Consider the following 21,978-nt stretch of genomic DNA (forward strand, 5'->3'; position numbering starts at 1 on the left):
CCTCTGTTGGGGAAACGCTGCTAAAGCCTACAAGGGGACACCTGCCCAAAATTTCTCACAAATGCAAATTAAATACTTATAATTAAATACTTACCTATATTGCTAAAATCAAATCCATGGAAAAGCATCCCGCTCCAATATGACAAATCCGCACATAATCCAAACCACCTGCATATCCCCCAAGACCGCACCAGTCCAAACAAGGACAATTACGTCACAGGCTTTCAACCCCCCTCACCTCCACTCCGTCACCAATTAAACGCACAGAAATAGCGTCCCAGCGTAACGCTACCAAGACAGAAATCCAATGCGAAACAAGTGCTCAAAACAACGTAATTTAGTCAAAATGGTAAGGAAAGTCAACTAACCAAACCGAACATAACTCACAGAACTGTTTGAATGAGCCCCCAATTGTTACGATTGGCTCAAGGTCATAACAAAAACGGGAGATCATGCAGTGGTTAAAGTGCATAAAAAGGTATACTTATTAACAAAAACAAGAATGGATTGTGTATGTCAGTATCTGTGGTGAATGCTTGGATGTGTTGTATGAGTGCAAGTGTTGAAGTGCAAAAACAAAGAAACTCAAATGTGTAAAAGGGGAGCTGAGGCCGAGAGCAGAGAACCACAAGCATCAAGCGGCAGAGTGGAGGCGACCCAGAAGGTGGAGACAGCCAGGCTTAAATACTCTGGGCTCCAAATCAACGGACCAGCAACACAGGTGCACAAAGACAGACAAAAGCACCTGCAACCCAGCCCACAAGGCGCAGGGCCGTAACAGTACCAATATATCTGCTCTAGATATATTGGTATATCTAGAGCAGATATACCAGCAGATGTGCAGATGTGATTTTTTGCAGTGCAAAAAACCCCAAAGCACTCTGTTCAATTTTAACCATACAAATCTGTGTTTTCCTTTAGCTGTACAGAATGAGAGAGACCGAATCAGCACCAGGCGGTCCAGCTACGAAGACAGCAGTCTACCGTCCATCAACGCTCTCATTCAGGCAGACGTTCTATCCAGACAGGTAACTGCCAGCATAAATCCAGCACCTGGCTGTTACTGATCATTGGTGACGAATCTGTGCGTCTCTGTGCAGATCACGTCGCCTGCGCCCATACTGAACGGCGACATAAGGACCAAAAAGATCGCCACCATCACGGACGTCTGTGAGTCCATGAAGCAGCAGCTGCTGGTTCTGGTGGAGTGGGCCAAGTACATCCCAGCTTTCTGCGACCTTCCCCTGGACGACCAGGTGAGGCTCATTCACACGCAGAGTTCAGCCCGTCTGGTCACTTATCAACCAGTGAGCTCACATCTACAACATGGGAGACTTTTCTATTGGCTTGTAATCTCTTCTTCCTCAATAAAACCCCAGTTGGTGCACTGCAAAAATGTGAAGTCTTACCAAGTATTTTGGGTCTAGTTTCTAGTGTGAATATCTACGAGGGCCTATTAGGGCCATTGAAGATGGAAAAAAACGAGTAGTACATTTCCACCAAGAGACTTAAAGGTTAATCTCAGAAATTTTCTAGAAAATCATGGAAATTTCAGAGCTTCACAAGTCAAAACATGTGAGATTCAGTTCAGAATTTAAGTTTTTCTTCTAGATTTGTATCTTCTTTTTTAGCAAAGTTGAAAAATTTGCTAAAAAAATATGATTTAAGAGTAATCTCATATTTTATCAAGAAAATATTTGAAAGCTTGAGATCAAAAAGTTAAAAGTTTGCTACAAAAAACTCAAATTGTCTTGTGTTTTTTTTTCTTCTAGAAAATATCTGAGTTTAATCTAGAAAAAAATTCAGTGCTTTGGCAAAAATTTACTCTGTTTACAATGGCACTTCCATTCAATTATAAATATCTAAGTAGCAACTTTTCAGCAAGATACAACAGATTACTTTCAGTAAATAATTCCTTAATATTGATTATGAGTCATTTTTTTAATTAATATTAAGGAATTACTAACTTAAAACAAGCTCCTTCGTTTTGCTGAAAAGCTTCTAAGTTAGTTTTGTCTTTTTTAAAGTGTACCAGGATACTCGCTCTAGACACCAGACAATAATCGTTGGTAAGATGTTGCTTTTGCAGTGCACCAACTGGGATTTTATGGAGGAAGAACAGATTACAATCCAATATAAAGCGCCTGTAGATGTGAGCCAACTGGTTGATAAACTTAAGAAATTATTTACTCAAAACAATGCCTATATCCTGCTGAAAACTTACTTTCATATTAGCTGTCTTATTTCAAGTCTACTAAGATGTTTCCAGGAGAAACTAGACCCAAAATACTTGATTTTGTGTTTTAGCAGTGTGGGGAAAAAAGGAGTACAAGACAAATCTTGCAGAAAAAGCAAACCTCCTCTCAACAAAACTCTTCAACTTTTCAACCAGAATAGTTAATGTGTTTTAATCCCCAGTTAGAATATGATGACTTTGGTTTTTAAAGTCACATCCCTCCTCCAAAAACGTCCACAATCATTAACAGTGTGATCACCGGGTCTTAGTAACTGATTTGCTGATGGAGGGTGGATGGCGAGAGGATGGGTCCGTTTTGTTGTTTTTTTGGTGCTCATGTGAGAGACCTTCAGGAACGGATGCATTCCTAAAACTTCCAGAAACGCCGTTAACTGATTTAACTTAACTTTATTTTAGGTGGCGCTGCTGCGAGCTCATGCAGGAGAGCATCTGTTGCTTGGTGCAGCCAAGAGGTCCATGCTCTACAAAGACATCCTCTTATTAGGTAAAACAGGAACAAGTCATTATGTTGTATCCTCAGTCGGTTCTGGTTTTGATGAAAATGTGCTTTATTTGCAGGAAATGATCACATTATCCCCAGAAACTGTCCAGAGTTGGAGGTGGGAAGGGTAGCAGTGAGGATCCTGGATGAGCTGGTGCTTCCCTTTCAGGAGCTCCAGATAGACGACAACGAATATGCCTGCCTGAAGGCCATCGTTTTCTTTGACCCTGGTGTGTCTGGATTTTCAAAATCCACTTTGAATTCAAACAGGCACACTGTAAAAACACAAAGTAGTACCAAGTGTTTTTGTTTGGGTTTTAGTGCAAATATCTTAGTGCACTTGAAATACAACAAAACTAACTCAAGTACCTTTTCAGAAAAATATAGGAGCTTGTTTTAATTTAGTAATTCTTGAATGTTGTTGGAAAAGTACTAGTTGCATTGACAGACTATTTCAGATAAAACCTGGAAAAATGTATTGTAAGTGGAATAATCTGCCAATGGATATTATCAATATTGAAAACTTGTTGAGTTAAAACAAGCTCATATTTCTATGTTTAGGTAAATAATTTCTTAATATCGATCAAAAAGATACAAGTTGTACTGGCAGTTTATTACACTTTAACAAGCAGTTTTCCTATATTGTAAGTGTAGTAATTTTTAATCTATATTGAGGAATTATTAACTCAAAACAAGCTCCTATATCTGGTTGAAACATTACTTGTAAGTTAGTTTTGTCCTATTTTAAGCATTAGACATTTTCACTTGGAACTAGACCAGATATACTGCAAAAAGTATTTTTGGTCTAGTTTCAAGTGCAAATATCTTTGTACACTTGGAAAAGGACAAATATAATTTATAAGTAACTTTGCAGCAACATACTTGTTTTGAGTTAATTTCTCAATCTTAATTAAAAAAATACTTGTTCACCTTGCAAATTATTTAACTTATAACATGTCTTGTTATAAGTAAAATAATTAGCAAGGAAAACTAATACTTTATAATTTTTTTTTTACCTAAAACAAGTTCCTATATCTAGCTGAAACATTGATTGTAAGTTAGATTTATCTTATTTAATATAAAATATTTGCGCTAGAAATTACTTTCAAAGAAAAATACTTGATAAGATTTTGGTATTTATGCATGAACTCGGCATTCACCTGCACAGAGATGCATCTCAAAACTTCCTGCTTTTTCTTTGTCCTCAGATGCAAAAGGGCTGAGTGACCCGGGGAAGATCAAGCGGATGCGGTACCAGGTCCAGGTCAGCCTGGAGGACTACATCAACGACCGGCAGTACGACTCCCGGGGCCGCTTCGGGGAGCTCCTCCTGCTGCTGCCGACGCTACAGAGCATCACCTGGCAGATGATTGAGCAGATCCAGTTTGTAAAACTCTTTGGCATGGCCAAGATTGACAATCTGCTGCAAGAAATGCTTCTGGGAGGTAAGAGCTCTTCAAAGGCCTTTTGTCTGAAGAAAAATGCTTCAAAACTGCAACGGCGTATTAGGCCAGTTGTAGATATGGAAAAAATGGGAGGAGTAAATTTCCACCAAAAATCTCCCCCACTAATTTCTGATCTTGAAATGTCTAAAATGTCTAACTTTTTAAACACAAATTCTTTTCTAGAAAATGTTTAAGATTAATCACAAAATGTCATTTTTTCCAGCAACGTTTTGACTTTTCAAGCTCAGAAATTTCCTTGTTTTTTCTAGAAGGTTTCTGAAATTGATCTCAAAATTGCTGACTTCTTGTAGCAAATTTGACAGAATTTATATATATATATATATAAAACATTTCTCAGATTAACTCAAACTTTCCAAGATTTTTCTAGAGAATGTTTAACTTTTCAAACTCAGAAATGTCCAAGATTCTTTTGGAACATTTTTGATTAATATAAATTAATTTACTCCTTTCCCCCACCCCTTCTATTTACAATGGCCCTAATATGTTGTTGTACAAAGCAAACCTGGATTATCTGAGTTTTGAAGCAAAATGTCTTTCCTGTTAACTGGATATTGTTCTTTTTTATCTTAATGATCTTATGTGTTTTGTTAGTTAGTTAATAAATGCCCTAAGAAGAGCTGTACTATTAATTTCATTGGAGTACTTGCTGTATAATGACTATAAATATGATCAAATTCTCTAAGGTTCAGCTAACGAAGCTCCACATGCGCCGCACTCTCTGCACCCTCATCTGGTCCAGGAGCATCTCAGTGGCAACGTCATAGTAACCAGCAACATGCCAACGCCAATCCACAACGGTCAAATCTGTAAGTTCACGGAAATTAATTGTAACTTCTACCAAAGTATGCACTTGCAATTGATATTACAACTTTAATGTTATTTGACCTTCCAGTGCATGACAATTACCTTAAATATAAAATCAGAACTACAATAAAATGTAAAGGTTTGCCAAGTCCAGTCAATGACAGATCAAATTAAACTATTTTGCAATGAAGAATATTCAAAAATCTCAGTGTTTAGATTTGTAAAGCTACTAGAGATATACTTGCTGCTGTTGTTGAATGCCAGTTTAGATTTTTACTTGTAAAAAAAATATAGAACGAGAAAATGTATATGCTTTTTATCAGACTTCTTAATTATGCAGTAATTAAGAAGTCATAGTTTCACTGTGCTGAAATTTACTTTTTCTCAGAATTTTGATTTTAATCTCAGAATTCTGTCTAAACTCACAATTCTGACTTAAACCTTATGAACTGTGACTTTAAGATTTAAAAGATTAAAGTCAAAATTCTGAGGGAAAAAGAACTATGGGATTAAACTCAGATATTTTTTAGTGGCTATAATCCTCTTCCATTTTAAGCAATCTGCCCTGAAACAAGCATTTAAGGATTTTTACATGATTTTGCTTGGCTGTGCAAGTTCTATGTAATATAGAACTATTATAATATATAACTATCGAAATATTAAAATTCAGACACATTGGCACTCTTTCGTCACTCAGCTTCATGTGGAGCAGGAAAAAACCAGGCTAATTCTTTAAATTCTCCTTGGTAACTAATCTGGATTATTTCATCCTTTGTTTAATGCGCTGAGAAATTTCCACTTTCCGTGAAGTTCTGCCTCCAACCTTGTCTTTCGCATTTTGCTTTCCAGCCACTCCTGAAACTCCGATCCCGTCCCCGCCCACCGCCTCTGGATCAGAACATTATAAAATGCCTCAGGGCGTCATAGCAACAGTGCCCAAGCAGCCAACCTCCATCCCTCAGCCAACCATCACGAAGCAAGAGACCATTTAACAAAAGCTTGAATCTTTCTTCTTTCTGGTTTTTTATATTGTGAAAAGTTTATATACAGTCTGCATCAACATGCTGTCAAATTCAAAGTTGCTAAATAAATATAATGTAATTTCAAGCTCCTTATAAATAGCCTTCAGGGACATATTTGTATATAAAACACAGCTGTGGTTGAGCTCCACGGCTCAGATAAATCTACCTGCATTGTAATTTTCCAGTGCTGCAAACATACCTCGTTATCGGGTAACATTGCACAAAAACACCAAATCTTACCTAGTATTTTTTGTCTATTTTTAGTGCAAACATTTTACTATACTTAAAAAGTTATAAGTAATCTTTCAGGAGTTTGTTTTAAGTCAATTCCTAAGTATTGATGAAAAAGTATTAGTTCAACTAGCAGGTTTTTTTAACTGATGAAAATAAATGTTTCAAGTTAAATAATATGCCAGTGAAACTGAATTTTCATCAATATTAAGGAGTTATTGATTTAAAACATGCTTCTATATCTTGCTGAAAAGTTACTTTCAAGTTAATACACTTGAAATACAACAAAGCTAAGATATTTGCAGTACAAAACAAATCAGAAACACTTTGTGAGATTTGGTGTTTTTGGTATGAATGATTTTCCGAATAGTAATCATGATAGTACACTGCAAAAAAACAAAATCTTACCAAGTACTTTTGGTCTAGTTTCTAGTACAAATACCTTAGCACACTTGAAATAAGACAAGATAACTTAGAAGTAACTTTCCAGCAAAATTACTTCCACTGGCCAATTATTTCATTTACAACAGGACATTTTTCCCGCGTAATAAGTGAAATAATCTGCTAGTGGAGCCAGTATTTCACATCAATATACAAGAATTACTGAATAAAGACAAGTTCATTTCAACATGTTTAGTTAGTATTGTATTATTTTAAGTGTACTAAGATATTTGAACTAAAAACTAACAAAAAAACCTGGTAAGATTGTGATTTTGCAGGGCAGTGAGGCTTATGTTTTACGCAGCAACATGATCATGCAAGTATTTTACGAATGTTACAACAAGCCTTATATTTTCATACATTTAATGTAGCACGGTTCTGTTTATTGGTGATAAATATGAACCTAGAAGCTAAAGGAAAGCCCTTTTAGGTTTCTTTAAAAATATTTGTCTTTTTTTTATTTATGCACTGCTACATGCATATTCACATGACAGAAATCGAAAGAGAATTTTGTAAAATTAGACCCGAGATGACCAAGCTTGGCACAGTTTCCTAAGATGTGTTGTGTTGGTTTTACAAAAAACAGGAAAAAAAAGTAAATATATATGTATATATATGTTGTATTTTTGTTTAGTTTTTGTCATGGTTTAAGTGATGAAATGTGCCTTGTAACCTGTACTGCCTTACAAACCAGGAAAGGTTTACCTTACAATGTGAAAACAACTGAATAAATCTTATCGTCTATTTTTACATCGCATTCCCTGCTGATTATTTTTATTTGCTGAGGTCATAAACGATACGTTTACTGAGGGGGGGGAAATGGCTTCCAACGTGGCAGTCTTGCTTGGTCACTGATAAACAGATAAAGTGTCGTAAAATCATTACAGATAACACCAACAGCAACTTCAAAGATAAATTTGTACATGCCAGTGAGAAATAAAACACTAACCTTCTGAGGCTGTGTTCTGATTTTATATCTCCAAAATACAGTAAAGGTATAAAACAAACGTGAAATCTAAAAACAGCTCTTTTACTTTGCTGTAGATAGCAAACAAGTCATTTCACATTCTTTGACCTATATGCTAATAAATTGTAAAATTCAAGAGTTTTATCAGGAGATAATTCAAATAATCTAGTCTGTCGGTTTTGTATTTTAAAATAACCTTTTATGTAGTTGATTAATTGGTTCTGATCAGTAATCACCAGTATGATAATATGGTGAGGTGGAACAACTTAAGCCAAGCTGTTGGCAAACATGGCACTGCAAAAACACAAAAGTATTTTTGTTTGAAATCTAGGGCAAATATCTTAGTACACTTGAAATAGGACAAAACTAACTCACAAGTAACTTTTCAGAGAGATAAAGAAGCTTGTTTTAATTCAGAAATTATTGACAGTTGATCAAAAAGTACCAATGCCGTGGGTAGACTATAAAAATGTCGAGTTTAAAATACTCTCAAAAGTGAACACAAACCTGATACAATGCCAGGTTTAAAGCAGTCACTTACGTAACCGTCAACATGTCCCCACGCCGACCAGTTCGGCTCATTACTGACAATACCGCAGTCTGACTGCCGTAATCACAGACACAAATAAAAATGGAGAAACAGAAATACAGTTTAGAGATTAAATATATTCAGCAGACTCTTTGTTGTGGAGATAGAAAATAAAAACCTAACTAACAAAGAAGCTGTTAAGTGCAGAACGGGAGGGAGGAAATCCTCTTCTTCTGGTCCTAACCGGAAGTAAAATACTGGAAACTGAGTAAAATGTTATTTAAATCAAAAGGTAACCCTGTCACAATAAATTAATCACATAGCAAATTAAAAATATTCAATAATTTTCGTTTGTGTTTCTTTGGCAAGCTCTTAAAACATGGCCAAACCAAATCTGGGGAAACTAAGTTCTGGACTGCAGGATCCAGGCGCTCCAATCCCAGAGGGATTTTGAACCCACAACCTTCTCAACAGAACCACCTGCTCTGTCCTCCAAATCCTCCCAACAGTTTCCATTTTCACTAAAAACCAAATAAAGTTTCTCAGGTCGCTGTATTTTGTCTCGTCTGCTCCTAGAGGACGCCTACTGCAATCCCCACCCTGCGATTGGCTAACAAAGAAAGCCACGAATTAAACACAGCTCATCCTTAAAGCTCTGAGCTCTTTAGTGAGCATAATTAATATTTAGAGACGCTGGATAATTTAATGAAGACATTTATATTCCAACCTGCTTTTGAAACCTGAGAGGGCAAATAAAGCCTGATGGCCCGCCAGGCTGATAAAACACTGGAGGAAACCCTGACCCTACTTTAGGGTCAAACTGGACAATGAGCAAGAATACAGAACGTGTCTACATCAATGGATAGCATCGCTATAAACTGGTCTCCTTGTCCTGCTGTTAACTTTTCACTTCCATGAACATAGAAAGTTCTCCTGGGTCGTTTCACCCGTTGTTGTGTCCCTACCCGGTCTTCTCTCAGCTCCAGTCGGTCGTGGCAGATGGCTGCTGGTACTGAGCCCAGTTCTGATTCTGCTGAATGTCTCTACCTGCTAGAGGGGAGTTCTTCCTCTCCACTGTTGCTACATGCATGGTCCGTGTGAGGGATTGCTGTGAAGTCAACAACTCATCATTGCTGTTACACCCTGCTGGTCCAGGAGGAGTAAATGCTTTAAGTCAATGACTCCATGCAATCTGCATTGTTCAAACTTTTTAAACTACTTTAATAATAAACTGAACCTAACACATTGATAACCAAGATCAACAGGGATCTATAACTGAATTGAAATGACTTTGTAAAATGCCTCGACAACAACATTATCCTGAATTAATGCTATAATTACAAATTAAATTAATAAATGTTATTTTACCTTTTAATTTGACTTTTGAAGGTTTTTTTGTATTGATTATTGGCCTGGTGCAAGCCGCGTCTTGGTTTAAAAAACCTCTCGTCGCCTCATGCTCATTAAATGGCGCCATCTGGCTGCCAGATTTGACATCTTCCGGTATAAACACCTGCCCAACACCCCACTGGCCCTCTCGCCCCAAAAAATAAATAAATAAAATAAATCTCAAACTCTAATAAAACCCATGCTAATAGCACTACAACATACAACAATAATAAATAACAATGAGCAGTGATAGTCATAAGGACACACACATATTGCTCTTTATTTACATATTTAGCCACTCTTGTCTGCTATAATCTGCAGGTAGAAGACGATGGGATGTTGAGTTAGTTTAGTTAACTTTTAAATGTAATTAAATATGCTTTTAAATAGACATAAAGCATAAAAATATCTATGTGAGTTTGTTTCCGACAGACCTCGAACACATCAGGGCAACAGACGCTGCGCATTAGCAGAGCGTCACGTGATGCAAACGGACCAATGGGAGAACCCCGTTCACAAAACCCGGAAAAAAAGGATTTTGTATCGACAGGTCAGTTGTGATTTTTGACTTAGTTGCTGGTTTTTTGAAAGTCTTTACCTTCCCTTCTGTTAATATTTATATTTTTTCCCGCGGAGCTTGTTAGGTAGACCACTGTCTCTTGCAGGAGGTAATAATTTGGCTCATTTTGGGTCAGTATGCATATTTCTTTTTGCCTGAACCAGGTTCCGCCGCATAGGTTCCGTCCGTTATGGGTTAGCAGAACAAGTACAATAATATTTTGATCATATGGTTGCATTAGAGGCTTGAAACAGTGTAGTGATCTCCGCAGTTTATAAATTAACAGAGATAAAGTGGTTTATATGCAAACATCGATGCACCTGAACGCACCATATTTTAATTTTTATGCCGAACATAATGTCTTACGATAAATAAATCACAAAGTGCTGTTTGTTAAAGTGTCATAATGGAGAGAAATTACCTGTTTTCCCAGTGAATTTAGCTGGATTGACTTAAAAAGATCTGCTTTACTATTTAACCAATGGAAGTATGCTACTTAGCTGGAAGTAGTACTGCTTGTGTTTTCACAGATGTTTCCTTTCTTTTTTTCTTTTCAGATTCTCTCAGTCAGTCCATGGCCGATCAGCATGAGTCCGTCAGCCTCAGTCCTCCCCAGGCGGACCATGCAACAGCTGCAGGACACAGCTGGTTCCCTGGCCCACCTCCACCCATGTATTCCTGCACCTTGACCCCTGAACTGGTGGCCAAAGCACGGGAAGAGCTCCAGGAGAAGCCCGAGTGGCGCCTACGAGATGTCCAAGCACTGAGAGACATGATTCTTAAGGTTTTCTTACTTTTAAGCTTTTATGATAATAAATACTGTAAACAAGTCAAGTATTGCAAAAATGAATCAGCACAGACTCATTTTCCTATTATTCAGGTGTGATTATTTGGGCTTGCTTTGCAATCTTTAGTTCAGAACCATAATATTCTATTTAATAATCAGATTTTTGTCCTTTTCTTGTAAGTAGGTGATGGTTTTCAATAGACCATATCCTTTAAGTAAAGCTTTGTTCAAACTCGTTCATCCAGTATAAACACATCTGCCAATGTATTTCATGTTACTTCTGCTAAAGCTGATTTAACAAGGGTGTGGTTGACTTTTTCTTTGTGCTTCTGCGTCCTATTTATAGACCTAGAATTAAAATGACATCTTCATGTTTACCACGAAGAACATCCTAAAATAAGCAACTGCTTTGGGTGTTTTGGTCCTTCATCTGCATGAAAACTCAATTTAACATCACTAAAAATTATTATTTATAAAAACAAAGTGCCATTTCAGCAGGTTTTAGCTTTGTTTGGCATGTTTAAAACAACACGTAGGGGTAAGTAATAAGCAGTTAATCGCATGGCATTTTAAAATGAGATCAATAATTTCCATTCTGATGGTTCATTTTTTGAAGGGAAATTTTGTTGACAGCAACATTGTAATTTGTAATTTTATTTATGGTTTCAGTTGCAAGTAGTTTTTATTTATTGATTTTGATTGTTGTGTTTATTTTATTTAAATTTAAAATATTTTCCAGTTTCAGTGTTAAGAGTTCTTTACTAATTTGAGGTTTAGTAAAGAACTAAGCCTCAAACCTTATTTGTGTTTGAAAGTCCAAACTTAAATTAATCATTACTTGAAAAAGGTCTCAAATTCATTATCGTTATCGTTTATCGCAGTGATTACTGAGACAATTTATCGTTCAGGCAAATCTTGAATTTTGTGGGTTAATTTGGATGAAATTGTTCTAATGCTGTTTACAATGTTATTTTTATAAAATATGTGATGGAGATATTAGTTTTATAAAGACCTGGCTATGTGTGTGTAAGGCCTCGGTTGATATTTTGAAAATATAATAATGTATTACTTGGTTTCTCATAAAAAATTCTTATGAAATTCATTAAAATGAATCCAAATTTTAAAAAAATCAAGAAGTAAGAATTATTTTGCAATGCCTCTCAACTGGAAGCTTTTCATTTAGTGAATTTATGTGTTTTTCTTCCAGGAACATCCCAATCTCAGAACCCGACTGGACGATGCCTTCCTCCTGCGCTTCCTGCGGGCCAGGAAGTTCGACTATGACCGCGCTCTGCAGCTGCTGCTCAATTACCACGCGGGCCGTAAAACTTGGCCGGAGGTCTTCCAGGACCTGAAGCCATCCACGGTCAAACACGTCCTGGACCTGGGCTTTCTCACGGTCCTGCCGAGACCCGATCCCAACGGCAGATACATCCTCTTCCTCCGGCCAGGTCCGTCTCTTTATTTGCCTCGATGAAGATATCAGCAGTTCTGCAACTAATAAGCGACTCCATAATAGATTGTTAAGCAGATCTGCCTTAGTCCTCCATGATAGTTCAGTAGACTTGGTTCCACTGGGAACCAATCACACTGCATTGTGTCAAACGATTCAAACTAATTGAAAAAAACAGTTCTCCTCTTCGCCTGTGGGGGCGCTGCACCAAGAACTACTGAAGGAATCGATTTTGAAATGTATCGTCTCTGGATATGAATATATAAGTAGGTTGGTTTTCTGTCAGTTCTGTCAACAAACAAGAGAGAACTAAACAATTTTCTCTTTCAGATTGGTCAGTAATGTAATTGTACATAATTACCAATGTTAAAATTAGTTTGTTAAAATTGAACTCATTGGTTCGGCGATGCCGAACCAATGAGTTCAGCATCGCTCCCTGACGACACACCAAAAATCTGGTACAGATCGGCCAATGTAACAAGGAAATATAGCTGATAGAATGACCTAGGGGGCGCAGTGGAGTCAAATTACAATTCAATGTTGTTGGGCTCTCTAGCGGTGAACAAAGGTCACACGTATCCAGTTTGGTGCCAATTGGAAGGTGCATGTGTGATTTAGAGACAATCGTATGCATATGGCGAGGAACTGCCATTTGGCCACGCCCCCACAGGTCAGCCAGCATTGACAGAGTTCATCATCAGGTCATTTCATGTCAGTTGGCAGAGGATTAATTCCATATGAATAACACAGTAAAAGTAAGACATACAGTAGAAAAAACAGGTGACTTCCTGTCGGAAGTGGGCGGGGCTAAGGTGATGTCATTAATTGACCACCTAAATGTGCTGAGGGCTGGTATAAATATTTTTATAGATTTCTGTCGGGGGGCCGATAAGGATCCATCCTAGTGAGTTTTTAATCGGCCATGCCTTATGAACGATCTGACCGAGTTTGAAGCCGATCGATCGAAATCCCTAGGAGTTCAATCAAATGCGAAGGCTGTAAACGGCCAAAATGGGGTCAAAATCGGAACTTCAATCCAAAATGGCCAACTTCCTGTCATACTTGCACTATGACATTAATTGTAAATTCAGAGTGTCTTGAGGAGCTGTACAAGTGTACCAAATTTCAAGTCTCTACGATAAAGTAAGTGAATAGGAAAGGGTCTTTTGAAAGTTGCTAGGTGGCGCCGTTGAGCCATTTCTTTTTGCAATTTTTGCGTCGACCTTAAAATACGTAAATTTCACACGGGCTGTATGCGTCCGCCAGGTTTGGTGAGTTTTTGAATATAATAAAGCCTCCAAAAAGGCAATTTATTTTACGGAAGCATAATAATTTACAGCACAATTTCAATAGGCCTTTGCAGCGCTTAGCTGCTCGGGCCTAATAAACAGGCGTAAAACAACTTTAAACCTCTTATATTCTGCTTTTCCTCACTCTCTGGGTCACAACACCTCCACTAACCCACAGAACTGAGAGTAATATATTGACCAAAATACTCTGCGCTATAGTTAGCTGTGCTATAGTTAGCTTCTGCTTTTGCAGCTGTCTCGGGTCTGCTTGCATTCACACTGCACTGAAACCACACCAGAATTCAACCGAACCAAGATTGAGGTTTTTAGGTGGGGAGAGGGAAGTCTGGGCCTCCCTTCTTAAGCTGCTCCCCCAGCAACCCGACCCCGGATAAGCGGAAGAAAATGAATGAATGAATGAATGGATGGATGGATGGATGGATGGATGGATGGATGGATGGATGGATGGATGGATGGATGGATGGATGGATGGATGGATGGAGTTTTGTTTGATTTTTGTTGTTGGTCCAAATCAGAGTTTGATTTCGCATATGAACCGGACCTTCTAAACAAACAAACTGGAGTTGGATTAAAGCAGAATCAAACAGGGATAGTGTGAATGCTCCCTTAATAATCTTTGCAATCCACAACGTTTATGTCATTAAATTTTGTCAATATGGATTTTCTTCCAGGAAAATGGAAGCCAAACGACTATCCGTTTGTGGACAATGTGCGGGCTCTTTATCTGACTCTGGAGAAGCTGATCCAGCCGGAGGAAACGCAGGTGAACGGGTTGGTCATCCTAGCCGACTACACTGGGGTGGGAATGTCGCAAGCCTCCAATCCAGGTCCTTTTCTTGCCAAAAAAATCGTGAGCATCCTCCAGGTGAGACATCGTGGAATACGATGTGTTTAATTTAGACAAAAGAAGTTTTGAAGGAGTTCTGATTGTGGTCTCTGCCTTTAATTAACAGGATGGTTTTCCCATCAGAATCAAGGCCGTTAACATAATTAACGAGCCCCGGATTTTCAAAGGCATCTTTGCTATAATCAAGCCTTTCCTGAAGGAGAAGATGGCAGAGAGGGTAACTGTTGTCCTTGAATTATCTTGAGCCTTTTCTCTGTTCTCTATATCTATATACATAGATATAGAGGGTTTCACTGGATAGAACCCTCTATGTTGGTGTGAAAACAACCTACAGCTGCTGGTTTTATGAGATGAGATATCGATTAGAGTCGGTGTAATCGTCTCCTCTGTCCCTCTTGACAGTACGTCCTGCACGGGTCGGACCTGCGCTCTCTGCACCGGAACATCCCGCCGTCGGTTCTGCCAGAGGAATACGGCGGCACCGCCGGCCGGCTGGACATGAGCGCCTGGTCAAGGCTGCTGCTGGACTGCGAGGAGGAGTTTGTGGTGGAGTTCTGCCAGCCGGATCCACTAGAGGGCGTGGTGCTCCCAGACTCCATGCTGTGTGAAGGGGAGCAGGCAGGAGGACGGGAGGAGGACGGCTTCAGGGCGCTGCGCTCTCAACTTTACTACTGCTACTGACGCTCACACAGCCACAGGACTTCTTCTGTTTCATCTGAAACAAGAGCGGAAATTTTTATAGGGCAAGTTGCCAATATTCCACATGATTTATTTTACTAACTAAACAGCACTACACTATTTAAAATATGCTCAGTTTTAGAAGAAGTCCAGCATTCAGGCACTGCTCCAAGGCAGCTCATTCGGTGTGTTCACTCTTCATTTTATTACCTTCACTGATAGTTGTGTGCTTGGATGGTACTTGTTTATTTAATGATCTCACACTTTACAAGAACACAAAATCCTACCAAGTAATTTTGTTCTAGTTTCTAGTGCAAATGTCGTAATAAACTAACTTGTAAGTAACTTTTCATCAAGCTGTAGGAGCTTGTTTTAAGTCAATAATTCCTTAATATAGATAAAAAAATACTAGTTTCACTGGCAGATTTCTTCACTTATAACAAAACATTGTTCCCATATTTTGAGTGAAATAATCTGCTAACGCAATAATCAATTTTTCATCAATACTAAGGAATTTTGTGACTTAAAACAAGTTTCTAAATCTTGATGAAAATGTGTTTTAAGATATTTGCACTAGAAATGAGAACAATGTCTTTGCAATGCAAGAAATTAACCTGTTCTTTCAAAGTCCAGAGCCAAAACACAGATTTGGCTTTACTTTACCATTTAGACAGAGGGAAGGTGTGCATTTATTTAAAAATGTAAATATAATCAAATGCAAGCATCTCACTGACGGAAAACACCAGGAAACTCAATTAAAATGCTATTTTTCTCCGTTACTAAAACTCACTCTAGAGTCTAGATGGAGTATATGTACTGGCAGCTGACTCTAAATAATGAGTGAAATTAACAGATTCATGGCCATTTTTGGAGGCTTGTTTCCTAAAATTCCATATTTCTTATCTAATTATATTCAGATGATTAGAAATTCTACAACTAATTGAAATTTCTTCGAAAAGCATCAAATAGGTTTTTTCTGGCCGATTCTGACTTCAGATTTTCGTTTTCATTTTGACAGAGTCAGTTGTTTTGTTTTCTGTAAGGACTATAAACACTTTAAAAAAGAAGGTGCATATTATCACCGCTCCACTGCAAAAACACAAACTCTGAGTTAGTGCAAATATCTTAGTACATTTGAAGTAAGAAAAAAACTAACTTAAAAGTAACTTTTCATCAAATTATATCACATTATTTTTAAATCATTATTTATTCTAGCTATATAGATTTTTAAAAAGTACTAGTTCCACTGTCAGATTTTTCCACCTATAACAAATTTATTTTCTGTTTTTAGGTTTTAAAAAATCTACCAGTGGACCTAGTACTTTTTGCATTTATAATCAAGATTTATTGACTTAAAATAATATATGTCTTGCTGAAAAGTTGCTTTTTAGTTAGTTTTGTCTTATTTCAGGTGTGCGAAGGATATTTGCACTAGAAACTATACAAAAATACTTAGTAAGATTTAGTATTTTTGCAGTGTAATGCATAAAATTCCTAATCTTAGTCTTATTTTTAGGAATGTCTTACAAGTCCTCTTAATTGATGCATTTATAAACCAAAAATGGTTGGAGCTTAAAGTTCTGTTGCATTCAATGTCTAAAAAAAGTAAAGTATTTTCCATTTATGTCAGTCAAACAAAAGCTGGTTGATGAATTTTGTTTTCCATCTCCTGTCTGTCAGTGTTACGTTTCAGTTTACAACCACAAAGCTGAATAGGTTTTTTTTTATGCGTAGCCATTGAAAACATTGCCTTAAATAGTTTTTTATGTTACACTTGTGTGCACCAAAGCAGTATGTGTTAAATGAAACATAAGTGGCTGCTAGTTCAGTTGAATGTTTAGGTTTAGAGTTTAGTCTTTGGGCTTGATTATTTTTCTAAGTTTGGTAATCTGCCTTATACATGTTGTAGGTTTATTTGTCTTATCATGCAGTCTTAATCCGTTAAATCACATGACTATTGAGATCTGATTTGCCAAATTGTACATAAAAGTGCAATAATCTTGCATTGTTCATCTTGCATCTGCTGAGTGCTTCTCTTCATTCTTTATTTTTTATATTTCCAGCATGTCTGTGACTGAGCTGTTACTGTATTGCAGGGTATTTATTGTTAATGGTTAAGACAGTAAAGCTATTATACAGAAAGTGCTATTTGTGTCTTGTTTGTGCTGTTGTTGGCAAATGATGGGCTATTCTGCAGCCCCAAGGGAAGCTGTTGGTATTTTCACAACATAGCTGCATGTGTCCTCAGCTGAGTTTCCCAAACTGGTTCCTTGGGTCTCTGAAGAAATCACAAAGTCAGTGCCAGAAGAGGTTTTCTCGTCTTCTGGGACTGGATGTCTGAGTAGGTTTACTCTAAGGACAGACTGTGCGATGCTCAAAGAGAATACAGACCACCCGAAAGCTCCCTCTCAGCCTCTAAAGGCCTGGTTTCAAATGTTAAATGTTACGTTTTATGACAGTGCAATTAGCAAGAACGGCTGTGCTGGAAGGACTGCCAGTGGAAAGTCTTTTTCTCTCGAAAAAGGACATGACAGCATTGCTTAGACTTGCAAAGTTGCACCTAAACATGTTACAGAACCTTGGAACGATATCACTTGAACAGATGAAGTGGAGCTCATTCATCCATCCATCTGTTTCTAGCTTCTGCAGCTTCATGATCGTGTTTGTTGTTGCAAGGGGTGAGCTGGAGAATATCCCAGCAGTCAAAGGACAAGAAGCAGGGTTCAGCATGCAGAGGTTGCCAACCCGTACAAGGAAAACATGGAGACAAACAACCAGGCATAATTAATAAAGATTTAGCTGCAAAATAATCAAGCACTTCCAATCAGGGTCAGTCACAGTTTAGAAAATTTAATAATTTGGGCTAATTTTACAGCAACTGAACCTGTGAAGCTCAGTGCCGATTTTTTATAAAAGTGTGTCAAAAGTGGTAAAGCTAATGGGTCATAACATGAAGCTAGCCGCATTTCCGTTACAAATGTGCACAAAACTTTGTCAATCTTCATCTAATGTCGAAAAACACAATTTTGCTTTTGCAGTGTTTCCATTAAATAAGAAATGCAGTTACAAATCACATGTGAATAAGCTTATTCACGTGTCATCCTTCTGTCACTTCCTGTCGTCTTCTTCATCATTTCCCCAAGTAGTAACATTCGGTTGTAGATCACATGACTTGTGTGATGTGAAAAACGTTTCCATTAAAGTTTTGCAGAATACAGTAATTTTGATACGGCCGAAAAACCAACTTATCCGAGCATGCAATTTTTTTTTAAATCAAAAAATTTGAGTTTTTTTCCCCGAAATTATCTTCATAATTCCAATTTGCAGTGGAAGTGCAGCTGCAGCAGGAAATAGTAACGGAGGGTAGGCTTATATCAGAAGTGAGCATTTATGAACAGCAGTATGGGTTCATGCTAAGAAAAATCAATTTTTGCTTTTAAAACTGCAGTACATAACTTTTATACGCTACATCTTATTTCCGAGCCTGTCAAGAATGCTCAGGCTAGTTAGAATGGCAGATTAACGGTTTCCCTTGTTTCTTTGCCATTGCACAGCAGCACGTACACAAGGTTGATTGTTCCTAAAAGAAGTTTCTAGAAACTATCAAATCATGAAGTGCTTTGTTTTTTCAGTGCTTCATCTTGGTGTAGTTTTAATCCAATAAATGCATAAAGTTAGCATTAGTATAGCTAGCATTAGTATTGTAATCAAAATTTACAAGAACTGTTAAATGAAGGCATGGTTTGTAGACTCATATTTTTGTTTACTTTACCAGTGAAACACCAATAAACATCTAAATAACTTGTAGCAAATTAGATTTTATTGCCCTGAATTGGTTTTCTGATAACATGCATGGTTTCCTGTAACAGTTTGACTTTTATGGTGTTTAGCGATCTGTTGATGGATTATTCCACACAGACAGGCTTTGACAAAATATAAATGACTTTTATAACCCTCTATCATCTCTTTGTACAGTCTACACATCATAAATTATTTTTTTGTCTCTTCTCATATGACTTCTGTTTGTTTGTTCAAATCACCCCACAAACATGTATTCACTCTCGTTGCATTTTTGTTGTAAATTTTCCTTTCGAATCTGAACATTTCAGTTCAATGTGCCAAAAAGGAACAGAAAAACGAGATCCCATCAGAAGGTTCTGCCACGGTTCAAGAATTTTTAATAGTATTTGCACAGGGACTGTTTGTTCTAGGCTGAGATTGTTGTTTGCATTTCAGTTTGACTGATGAAAAGAGGCAGTGTAAGCAGTGACTCAGCATTTTCCCACTCTGACTCCAACATTATTCACCAAGATGTTTTGTCTATTAATACATCATCAAATAGGTACAGTTAAACCTAGAATTGTTCATACTTCTGGGAGATTTAGATTGGACCCTGAGTAACATATTAAGGTGTGGATTGATAATGGCAATTGACAAATTGTAAAGTTTATTGCTTGTTTGACTATTGGAGACTGTATGACAAACTGATGGGTAGTAAATGACATGTGTTGATAATGTCACAGGATGGATGGATGGAAAAAATCTTGATGGCTTGATTGTACAGATTGATGGACGGATACAATAATGGAACAGGAAAGATTTGAGATTTTATGTCTCAAATCTTTCTAAGATTTATCTTTAAGTTTCAGATTTATTTTTAGCAATTTTTTGACTTTTGGAGCTCAGAAATTTCCTTGTGGTTTGTAGAATTTTTTTTCATTAATCTCAAAATTTCAGTTTTTTTAATGATTTTTTCACTTTTAGAGCTCAGAAGTTTTCTTGTTTTTTTGTAGAATATTTCTGAAAAAAAGTGAGTTTTTATTTGTCTTTTGAAACTCAGAAATGCTTTTTTTGTAGAATATTTCTGAGATTAATCTAAATATTTCAGTTTTTTCTTTGAATTGTTTTGCTTTTGGAGCTCAGAAATTTCCTTGTTTTTGTAAAAAATTTATGAGATTAATCTCAACATTTCTGAGTTTTTTCTTTAAAAAATTTTTACTTGTGAAACCAAGAAGCTTGTTTTTTAAATATTTCTGAGAAATTTTGAGATTAATCTGACATTTTCTATGAAAAAAGAGAAAATTTCTGATCTCAATAATTTTCTTTCTCAGAAATTGTAGAATATTTCTGAGAAAAGTTTAGATTAATGTTATAAATTTCCATAAGGAACAAGAACATTTCCTAGATTAATCTAAAAATTACTATGTTTTGGGAAAAAAATCCTCATTTTTTTCTATCTATAATTTCCCTTATACCCCGTCGTAACAGTTTGTTTTTGAATAAATATCCAATTGTGATATTTCTGATTCCCACTTTTCCAGACTGCGGAAACTGACGGGGTTTCCTGCTCGGGGTTTCATGTCACCGCTTCATGTTTTGATGTCTGCCTGAAAAAAGCCGTAGAGACATAAAAGATATAACAAAGGCTCCCCCTCCTCTCCTCTTCTCTCCACCAGAATAAACGAAGTGCGTTTCATCGTTTCGTGGCGTGGATTTGACTCCAGCCCACAGGAGGAGCGGGAGCCCCCACAGCCTCGCTCTGATTGGCTCACATAAGACTAAACTCCATTTTGGAAAAACAGCTGTTTGAAGGCGCAAGCTTTTCCCGTTTCTCACCGATGCTTTCGTGAGAGAAAAAACCCTCCGCAGACGCTTTCTTCCTCCTCCGCCACAGGAGCTTCCGAACCGCCGCGCTCCCGGGTTTCGGCCCTTCTCTACTGGGGGAGCTATTGTGATTTTGTCCGACTGCCAGGAAACTTAACTGGAGATCCATGGTGTTAAATTTCCATTGTAACAAGTGGATAACAGGAGGCGACCCGACCAAGGTGAGTGCAGCGAGGAAAAATGAAATGTTTATGTGTTTATGTGAGAAGTGGGCATCCATCCGCAGGGAGCTGCGGAGTCACGAATCAAGCGCGTCCACTTTGATTTTACTAAGGCATTTTCTGAGCCAGCCCGAGCCTCCAGTCAGCCGGAGACAATAACATCTGAAACGCACGCTGCATACAAACGACCAGCCTCTCCTCTGGGTCAGCCTGGGCTCAGCTACATCATCTTTCCTGATCATATTTACGCGTTTCTGTCGAAGGTGATCGAGTGGCTCCATTAACGTGAGCGCTTGTGTTTTGTGTGGGTTCCGTTTTAAAAAGCCTGGCATGCCTGTTCCTCCTACACATGAGCGCTTTGAAATCCTCCTCTTCCTTTTCTCATCAACTAGCCTCATTCTTTTCCATCAGTGCTCCACGCTGCCGTCCATTCTCCCCTCCCCCTATCCGGTAAACCCTCATCAACTTCGGTTTCCTGACTCCAGATGACCCGTGGCAGCGCGCTGCATGCCGCGGTCAGGTGGTGGAGTTCACGGCTCCTCTGCAGCGCGGAGCTCCGGGGAGGGTTTGGGCTGGGAGGCTTCGGTGAGGGGGAAGGCTGGTGATCAGAGCTCTGCGTCCAACCAAACATCCATCCATCCATCCATCCATCCATCCATCCATCCATCCATCCATCCATCAGAGCTCTGCGTCCAACCAAACATCCAAACATCAGAACTCTGCGTCCAACCATCCATCAGAGCTCTGCGTCCAACCAAACATCCATCCAACCATCCATCCATCCATCCATTAGAGCTCTGCGTCCAACCAAACATCCATCCAACCATCCATCCATCAGAGCTCTGTGTCCAACCAAACATCCATCCAACCATCCATCCATCAGAGCTCTGCATCCAACCAAACATCCATCCATCAGAGCTCTGCGTCCAACC

General features: G+C 38.0%; 3 protein-coding genes across 7 annotated transcripts in view; all 3 read left to right on the plus strand.

Moving 5' to 3' along the window:
* The window catches only part of hnf4a (hepatocyte nuclear factor 4, alpha), a 47,391-nt gene extending 41,050 nt beyond the window's left edge, over positions 1-6,341 (plus strand). For 2 of the 3 annotated variants that reach the window (XM_015052401.1, XM_015052402.1), the window contains exons 4-10: positions 922-1,028; positions 1,101-1,256; positions 2,654-2,741; positions 2,816-2,968; positions 3,947-4,183; positions 4,888-5,010; positions 5,858-6,340. In XM_015052401.1, the coding sequence (XP_014907887.1) occupies positions 922-1,028; positions 1,101-1,256; positions 2,654-2,741; positions 2,816-2,968; positions 3,947-4,183; positions 4,888-5,010; positions 5,858-6,000 (1,007 nt within the window). In that variant the 3' untranslated portion in view covers positions 6,001-6,340. Of the gene's footprint in view, positions 1-921; positions 1,029-1,100; positions 1,257-2,653; positions 2,742-2,815; positions 2,969-3,946; positions 4,184-4,887; positions 5,011-5,857 lie in introns of all 3 variants that reach the window. The other variant, XM_015052403.1, reaches the window with a different exon arrangement.
* A 3,687-nt stretch (positions 6,342-10,028) lies between these two features.
* On the plus strand, positions 10,029-15,567 carry ttpal (tocopherol (alpha) transfer protein-like). Of its 3 annotated transcripts, none has more exons than XM_015052405.1 (6): positions 10,029-10,137; positions 10,704-10,930; positions 12,141-12,384; positions 14,368-14,561; positions 14,650-14,760; positions 14,946-15,567. In XM_015052405.1, the coding sequence occupies exons 1-6, from the start codon at positions 10,086-10,088 to the stop codon at positions 15,222-15,224; spliced, it is 1,107 nt and encodes a 368-aa protein (XP_014907891.1). In that variant the 5' UTR covers positions 10,029-10,085; the 3' UTR covers positions 15,225-15,567. The 3 variants fall into 3 exon arrangements, with proteins under 3 accessions (XP_014907891.1, XP_014907893.1, XP_014907892.1); XM_015052407.1 differs by lacking the exon at positions 10,029-10,137 and adding an exon at positions 10,144-10,277; XM_015052406.1 differs by lacking the exon at positions 10,029-10,137 and adding an exon at positions 10,144-10,255.
* A 5,086-nt stretch (positions 15,568-20,653) lies between these two features.
* Positions 20,654-21,978, plus strand: part of pkig (protein kinase (cAMP-dependent, catalytic) inhibitor gamma) — a 41,673-nt gene continuing 40,348 nt past the window's right edge. Inside the window, exon 1 of the mRNA XM_015052399.1 lies at positions 20,654-21,046. The gene's annotated coding sequence lies outside the window, so the exon portion shown is untranslated. The remainder of the gene's footprint in view (positions 21,047-21,978) is intronic.

This window comes from Poecilia latipinna, unplaced genomic scaffold, assembly GCF_001443285.1.
Source record: "Poecilia latipinna isolate Pla-1442-1.1 unplaced genomic scaffold, P_latipinna-1.0 Scaffold1108, whole genome shotgun sequence".
Taxonomy (NCBI): Eukaryota; Metazoa; Chordata; class Actinopteri; order Cyprinodontiformes; family Poeciliidae; genus Poecilia; species Poecilia latipinna.